The 9,015-nt window shown below is 42.5% G+C and overlaps 1 protein-coding gene across 1 annotated transcript in view; it reads right to left on the bottom strand.

Moving 5' to 3' along the window:
- Positions 1-822: 822 nt before the first annotated feature.
- LOC119909308 overlaps positions 823-9,015 on the bottom strand; it is a 32,194-nt gene continuing 24,001 nt past the window's right edge. The window contains exon 4 of the mRNA XM_038727481.1: positions 823-1,151. Within this exon, the coding sequence (XP_038583409.1) occupies positions 852-1,151 (300 nt within the window). The 3' untranslated portion in view covers positions 823-851. The remainder of the gene's footprint in view (positions 1,152-9,015) is intronic.

The following is a 9,015-nucleotide window of genomic DNA, read 5'->3' as shown; positions in this document are numbered from 1 at the left end:
CACTAAGTCTTTGGGCAGCATAAACTGCTGCACGAAAACTCAACAAAATTGGCATGTAGGTTGCAATTCCACCCACTCATAGACCTCATGGTGGTGCTATAACCATCAATTTACATTTTTGCAATTATCTCAAAAATGGCTTTGTTTATAGTCAAACTTCTTCCATCATTTTAAATTCTCTGGATTCATCTGCATCTTTGCTACAATGGTTTTCTGCTCTAAAGTTGTAAAATTCTGTAACTTTATCACTTTTCTCTAACTCTTCCCTGACGGTACACTTGCAAAATGTTTATACCTCATAATTTGCTGCATGGATTCATACAAAATTCGGTTTGTACAATCTAGGGTCACTAGTCAGTTGATGCATAAAATGTGGTAATGATTGCTCAAAGTGGGCGTGGCTTATTACAACAAATGTAATGTAAATTTCTAGCCATTCTCAATTCTACTCTACTCTATTCCACATCCACTGATATTTGACAAACATTTGCTTTACTGCAACCTATGGCCAATTCAGAAGTCAGTTTCTCTATATTTTTCAAAAAATGTTTATTCAATTAACATCTATATCTCCACAAGTCTATCTTCAAACACTACCAAAATCATTTCAAAATGTTAACTCATAATACCATCTTAATATTTTCATTTACAGCTGTAAACTATCATATTTTGTTAAGTTTAGATCACACTATATTCTTTAACTTAAACTGATAACTGAAGAATGTGATTTTATTTTAAGTAAATTTAGTCTGATCAACATTAAATAACATAAAATGATATCTAATACAAAAACAAATGTTTAACAAATTAAAATCATATTTAGCATTCATAGGAACATCAATATTAAAAGGTTACAAATGGAAAAGTTGTTTTGCATGACTTGAAGTAATGTGTGTGTTACGGTGGTGTGGTGTGGGGACAGAGAGGACCCAAATGCAGCGCTCAGATAGGCAGGTTTTATTGGGGGACAAAGGGGTTGAGGGACTGGAGTTGAGGGTGAGGTGGATGCCAGGGAAACGCAGGCACGGGGAACCAAGGAGACAGAGACCAGACACTGGGGCTGAGGAAGCACTGGAGAACTGGGAGGACGCCGTGGGGGTAGTCCAAGGGAACAAGCCCAGCTGACTGACTGGAGACGAGGGTGAGTGAACCTGGGGAGAAACAAACAGGGTCAGACACAGCAGAGACAAAGTTCAGGGAAATAGAAAGGATGCAAAGATACGTGTGAGCTTGAATGTTGAGGTGGCACCGGGTAAGGAGCGACAACGATCAAGCAGGGGTTGACTGGAGAACCCGGGTAGAAGTACTGGCAGAGATGGAGTTGATTGCTGGCAGGTGTGGTAGGCGGAGGAGGTGGCGGACAAGGTGCAGGTGCGGGTCGTTACGGGGGGGGCAGGGACAAAACAGAATCACATACAAAAGAGAGAAAACCAGGACACTCACCGTCAGCCGGGCTGCCACCACAACAGTGTGAAGTAACATAATAAGAGAACCTATGTGTAGGAACCCACAGTCATAATTTGAAATCAGTCAAGTTCAGGTGTAAGTAAAAACAAGGCAGAGCAAAGCAGTGAGCTGCAGGGCACACAGTGGAAACTGGGACTTCTGTAGAGCTGCACTCTGGTGTTTCACACCTGGAATGATGCTGCCATCTGAACTCTGATATTGTCTCAGCATGATAGTCTCTCTGGCATACAACAGTAATTATGGCACGTACAATACACTGTTTACTCATATGTGCAATATTAATCTTGCTGCTGGACACCACATATCAGTCAAGTCAGCTCTTAATGTATATTCATTATTTTGCTCTTGTGTTAAATTACTGTTGAACTGGTATTACTATTGATAATTTTAATGCACTTTAGGGTTGTCACAAAAGTAATCTGTGCTACACAATAACAAAAAAGGGTTTGAATCTTGAATGTAAGCAGGGCCTCACTCACATGAAATACATGCAGCTGGAGAGCCTAGACAAACTCAGAAGCGGCAGTCATTCAGCTAATTTCTCTACATAACTAATACTTTACCCAACAGAGGAACATGGCCATTGGCCGACACAACAACCGCAACCACCGCAGCTTCCCCCTCGACCCTCAACCTTGTCCCTCAGTCCAGGTGGAGTCACTTATTCTAGTGACACAGTGACTCTGTTACAGTAACTTTATATGTTACCTATCCAACTCTAACAATGTCTTTTTGGCAAGTTTACTGTTAACATTGCATAATGTCGTCTAACTTACTTAACGTTACAACAAAGTTGATAAATTAGCCTTTTTCTCTTGCCAGTGTCACGTGACTCATTAGTGTTACAAGGTCTGCCCAAATTATAGGCTAATTATGGGAAACACTGCTTTCCCTACCACCCCCCTTCACCCCCAAGCAAAGCGTCTCTCCCGACTTTTTATAATAGCAGTAGCCTATTCAGTAGTTACAAAACATTGACATTAATGACACTCTCTCCCGACGAGTCATCAGTGACAGTAGCTGCTGGACTTTCTTTCTGTAAGTTTCACATCGCTGTGCTGCTTCAGCAGATGCTTCAATAAATCAGATGTAGAAATGTTCGCGGTTGAAAGCTTTTTGCTGGTCGCAAAGAGTTTACAACAGACGACAATGTTCTTTACATCTTAGGCTGTGACACAATAATGGCAGAAGCTACTAACAGCTGTGGAAAGAACGGCTCTCTCCCTCGTTCTCCGTTCTTCCTTTAGTTTTGGCTATCAGCGGACATGAACAACAAAGTCCGGTCCAGCTGAGTTGTCGCACAGTCGTGGATTTACGTCAAGGATGGTGCGTTCAGTAATGAGTAACGCAGCGTTACTTGCCTTAGTAACTAGTAATAATATTACCGTTTTAGAAAAGTAATTAGTTACACTACTTACTGGGAAAAGTAATATTATTACAGTTACGCGTTACTGCCCAACACTGGACACAACCAATGTCCTTCAGAGAAAAGGTCTTGAGATGGAAAACCTTTGGGTAAAACCAGTCATGTATATCAAGCCATAACGCTTCAGAATACATACAATGGAAAAATAAATGATCAGTAGTTTCATTGTCATCACAAAATACACAATTATTGGTTTCTATTCCAAAACGCTGTCGTATCAAGTCGCTGGATGGATAAACACCATTAAGAATTTTAAAATGGATTTCTTTGGCTTTGGGGAATATAGGGAATTTTAAATATAATAATAATAATAATTGGGAGTTTCTAAAGGATATTGTAGGGTATGAGATGCTATCAAACTAATTTCTAATTGTTTTGTTAGGGATTTTTACCTCATTAAAGACAACGCCTCCAACAAAAAGTAGAGAGAGACAAGGGGTGACAGGAGTGGAATTCATTAACATACCCTTAATTAAACACATAAAAGAGTTGGGGATAGCATCAGTTATGGAGTTATAAAGATTACGATTGGCAGTAAGGTTGTGTCTTTGACAGAAGTTCTCATATGACATGAGACAACCGTCACTGTCTACTACAGTGGGTACGGAAAGTATTCAGACCCCTTTAAATTTTTCACTCTTTGTTTCATTGCAGCCATTTTCCAAAAATCAAAAAAGTTCATTTTATTTCTCAGTAATGTACACACAGCACCCCATCTTGACAGAAAAAAACAGAAATGTAGAAATTTTTGCAAATGTATTAAAAAAGAAAAACTGAAATATCACATGGTCATAAGTATTCAGACCCTTTGCCGTGACACTCATATTTAACTCAGGTGCTGTCTATTTCTTCTGATCATCCTTGAGATGGTTCTACACCTTCATTTGAGTCCAGCTGTGTTTGATTATACTGATTGGACTTGATTAGGAAAGCCACACACCTGTCTATATAAGACCTTACAGCTCACAGTGCATGTCAGAGCAAATGAGAATCATGAGGTCAAAGGAACTGCCTGAAGAGCTCAGAGACAGAATTGTGGCAAGGCACAGATCTGGCCAAGGTTACAAAAAAATTTCTGCTGTACTTAAGGTTCCTAAGAGCGCAGTGGCCTCCATAATCCTCAAATGGAAGACGTTTGGGACGACCAGAACCCTTCCTAGAGCTGGCCGTCTGGCCAAACTGAGCTATCGGGGGAGAAGAGCCTTGGTGAGAGAGGTAAAGAAGAACCCAAAGGTCACTGTGGCTGAGCTCCAGAGATGCAGTCGGGAGATGGGAGAAAGTTGTAGTAAGTCAACCATCACTGCAGCAATCCACCAGTCGGGGCTTTATGGCAGAGTGGCCCGACGGAAGCCTCTCCTCAGTGCAAGACACATGAAAGCCTGCATGGAGTTTGCTAAAAAACATCTGAAGGACTCCAAGATGGTGATAAATAAGATCCTCTGGTCTGATGAGACCAAGATAGAACTTTTTGGCCTTAATTCTAAGCGGTATGTGTGGAGAACACCAGGCACTGCTCATCACATGTCCAATACAGTCTCAACAGTGAAGCATGGTGGTGGCAGCATCATGCTGTGGGGGTGTTTTTCAGCTGCAGGGACAGGACGACTGGTTGCAATCGAGGGAAAGATGAATGCGGCCAAGTACAGGGATATCCTGGACGAAAACCTTTTCCAGAGTGCTCTGGACCTCAGACTGGGCCGAAGGTTTACCTTCCAACAAGACAATGACCCTAAGCACACCGCTAAAATAACGAAGGAGTGGCTTCACAACAACTCCGTGGCTGTTCTTGAATGGCCCAGCCAGAGCCCTGACTTAAACCCAATTGAGCATCTCTGGAGAGACCTGAAAATGGCTGTCCACCAACGTTTACCATCCAACCTGACAGAACTGGAGAGGATCTGCAAGGAGGAATGGCAGAGGATACCCAAATCCAGATGTGAAAAACTTCTTGCATCTGTCCCAAAAAGACTCATGGCTGTATTAGATCAAAAGGGTGCTTCTACTAAATACTAAGCAAAGGGTCTGAATACTTATGACCATGGGATATTTCAGTTTTTCTTTTTTAATACATTTGCAAAAATTTCTACATTTCTGTTTTTTTCTGTCAAGATGGGGTGCTGAGTGTACATTACTGAGATATAAAATGAACTTTTTTGATTTTTGGAAAATGGCTGCAATGAAACAAAGAGTGAAAAATTTAAAGGGGTCTGAATACTTTCCGTACCCACTGTAAATGGATCACAGACCAAATATCTTTGTCAATCCAGTCCTTGTTGTACAGCGATTTGTTCTTGACCGTAATATATCTATTACTCCATATTGGGGAGTTATGTGGGGTGAAGTTCCAATATAACAGAACCTGCTGGTGAAAAAGGGATAATTTCATTGGAAGCCTTTGAATAGTGAAATCACATTTATGTAAGAATTCTATACCTCCTACTTTCTATATGATATTATACCAAAAGTTATAGTTGTTCACAAAAGATTTCAACCAATTGATTTTTTAAGGTTCCATTCATAAAGTTAAAATCAATAACTTGCAGGCCAGCATCTTTAAATGTTTTGGTCATCTCTGTTTTCTTAACATAGAGGACTTTCCTTCTCCAAATATAGTTGAAATATATTTGGCTGATCTTTTTAATAGCTCTGTTAGGAATAGCAAGTGAGTATGCAGGATAAATACACCTTGAGATACTTTCTATTTTAGTCAAAAATATACAGCCCAATAAACAAATATCTCGCCATGAGTTAAGTCTACTTCAGCATTCCTCTTTTACTTTCCACACATTCACGTTTTCACATTCAGTAAAAAATTTTGAATGTATACCCAAGTATTTAACAGTGGACCTAATAGGGACATTGTGTGCGTCAAAGCACATGCATGAATAGGCAACATTTCACATTTGATCAAGTTTAGTTTTAAACCAGAGGCTTGGGAGAAGATGTTGATAGACTGTAGTATCTTTGGACTACCAAGTACATCCAATGGAGCGATGTTAGAATTTTTAATGACGATAGAGAGCATTTGGGGCATTATTGAATCAGTTCTCACTTTCTCTTTTATCTGATGGCACGGATCACTTTCCATTAAACAGAAAAATCGCATGCAAGGTATCATGAAGGTATGCAGCAAAATTGTTGGCACACCCTTAGATGACCTACATGACCTGTATAAGGTCAGATCCTTGAAGAAGGCGAGAGCCAGCCTGGCTGATCCCAGTCATCCTTTGTGGGGTGAATTTATGCTGCTGCCATCCGGGCGCAGATATAGTCGGCCGCGATGCAGAACAAAAAGATTAAAAAGGTCATTCATCCTGGCTGTTATCACCATTGTTAATAATACCCTGTATATTCAATTTTAAATTATATTGTACTGTGGTTGTGTTTATTGTTGTGGTCTGTTAAATGTATTTGTTACTGCTGGCTGTAATGCAAATTGCCCCTCTGGGATAATAAAGTTACCTTACCTTACCTTTCAGTCACTATTATGAAAGAAAAATAGGGCAGCCTTGTTTAACCCTGCGTTTGACTGTAAAACGGGAAGAAGTAACACCTGGTAAGGAGATGGAGCAATTAGTATTTTCATACAGGGATTGAATAACCAAACAAAAAGTGCAATCAAAACAAAAAGTGCAATCAATACAAGATCATTGTAGGGGATAGAAGAAGAAGAGCACAGGACGTGCATGTTAGAGGTTAGGAGTTAGAGGTGTTATAAGAGGAAGTGTTCTCGGAAGAGATGAGTTTTCAAGAGCTTCTTGAAGTTAGAGAGGGACGCCCCTGCTCTGATGGTGTGTGGTAGCTCGTTCCACCATCGTGGTGGGACTGTGATTGCTTTGTGTGAAGGGATGGCAGAGCCAGGCGGCGTTCGTTGGAGGAGCGTAGCGGGCGAGAAGGAAAGTAAGTTTGCATTATGGAGTATAGGTAGATGGGTGCAGACCCAGTAGTCACTCTGTATGCAAGCATTAGTGATTTGAATTTGATTCTGGAGGCCACAGGGAGCCAGTGGAGGTCACTGAGTAATGGAGTGACATGAGTCCTTTTGGGCTGATCAAAAACCAGACGCGCTGCTGTGTTCTGAACCTTTTGTAAGGGTTTCACTGCACAAGCTGGAAGACCTGCTAGGAGGGCATTGCAATAGTCGAGACGAGAGATAACCATGGCCTGTACCAGAAGCTGGGTGGCGTACTGAGTGAGGAAGGGCCTGATTTTCCTTATGTTGTATAGAGCAAAGCGGCATGACCGAGAGACAGCAGCAACATGGTCTGAAAAGGACAGCTGGTCATCTATCATGACACCGAAGTTTCTCACCAGCTTGGTTGGAGTGATGGTTGAGGAGTCAATTTGTAGTGTGATGTTATGGTGGATAGATTGCTTGGCTGGAATGACCAAGAGTTCAGTCTTTTAGTTTAGTTACTAGTTTAGTTGAAGGTGGCAAGCCTTCATCCATGCAGATATGTCCGAGAGACAGTCCGTGATCCGCACCGAGACGGTGGGAACGCCTGGTGGGAAGGATAGGTAGAGTTGTATATCGTCTGCGTAGCAGTGGTAAGAGAAGCCGTGCGAGTGAATGATCGGCCCTAGTGAGGTGGTGTAAATTGAGAAGAGAAGGGGCCCTAGCACTGAGCCTTGGGGCACCCCTGTGGAGAGGCAGTAGGAGGAGGATAATTGTCCTTGCCACAAAACATTGTAGGAACGCCCCGAGAGGTAGGATTCGAACCACAGTAGTGCTTTACTCGAGATGCCCATTGCTGAGAGAGCGGATAGCAGGATCCTGTAGTTGACTGTGTCAAAGGTAGCTGATAGGTCAAGGAGGATAAGACTGAGAATTGGGCTGCAGCTTTACCTGACCTTAGGGCTTCTGTTACAGACAGAAGAGCCGTTTCAGTACAGTGGGTACTCTAAAAACCAGACTGGTATGGATCTAGGAGGTCATTCCCTGAGAGGAATTCTGAGACCTGTTTGAATACTGCCCGTTCAATAGTTTTGGATAAAAATGGTGGAAGAGACACTGGTCGATAGTTCTCAACTTGAGTTGGGTCAAGTGAGGGCTATTTGAGCAAGGGTGTAACCCGGGCCCTTTTGAAAGTGGTCGGGAAGGTTCCTGAAGCCAAAGAAGTATTTATCACATGAGTGATTGTCGGGACCACGGTAGGAGATATGGCTTGTAGGAGATTCGTAGGAATCGGGTCCAGTGGGCATGCAGTTGGACAGCTACGGGTCAAGAGTTCTGATACTTCGCTCTCTGTGAGAGGAGTAAACGAGGAGAGTGAACAACCACTGACCTCGGAGGGCAGAGGAAAAGATGTAGTAGGACTGATACAATGGTTGAGTTTGAATGTTTCAGAGAATTGGCTAGTTATAGCTGCCACTTTGCCTGTGAAGAAAGCAGCAAAGGTATCAGCAGACAAGTGGAGGTGGAGGATTTAGGAGCGCTTTAAAAGTAGAAAATAATTTCCTTGAGTCAGTAGCACTGCTAATTCTGTTATTATAGAACGCAGTTTTGGCAGCACTGATGCTTGTTGAGAAGGAGGATAGGAGCAATTGGTAGCCCTTAAGGTCGGTGGGGTCTTTGGTTTTTTGCCATTTTCTTTCAGCCACTCTGAGATCAGTACGGAGCCCACGGGTGGTATCAGTTAGCCAAGGGTGGGACTGGTTTGGGCGAGTAGGCTTGGTGGGTAGAGGACACAGGCTATCCAGGCACGAGCTTAGTGTACAGCACAGAGATTGTGTGGCATCATTGACCTCAAGTGAGGAAAATGTGTTGAGGGGAGGTAGAGCGTAAGCTACCACTGAGGCAAAGTGAGTGGGAGATAGGTTGCGGGGGTTGCGGCGGTGTGAGACCAATGGTGTTGGAAGAATGGGCTTTTCATGTAGGCATACCGTGAACTGAATGAAATAGTGGTCAGACACATGTAGAGGTGTGACTTTTAGGCACTCTATGGCACAGTTTCGGACAAGAACGAGGTCAAGCACCTTGCCAGCTTTGTGGGTCGGGGGGCTGAGAACTTGTGTTAGATCAAAGGACTGAATCAGAGACAGGAAGTCTGCTGAGTTTGAATTGTCTAAGTGAATGTTCATGTCACCGAGGACAAGTAGGGGACAATCATGCTCTGGGATTG

Source organism: Micropterus salmoides, unplaced genomic scaffold, assembly GCF_014851395.1.
Source record: "Micropterus salmoides isolate LMB-PRFRI ecotype aquatic unplaced genomic scaffold, ASM1485139v1 Ms_hic_scaffold_18, whole genome shotgun sequence".
Classification (NCBI taxonomy): domain Eukaryota; kingdom Metazoa; phylum Chordata; class Actinopteri; order Centrarchiformes; family Centrarchidae; genus Micropterus; species Micropterus salmoides.
The sequence above is the reverse complement of the archived record's forward strand: the minus strand, read 5'-3'. Positions and strand labels throughout refer to the sequence as shown.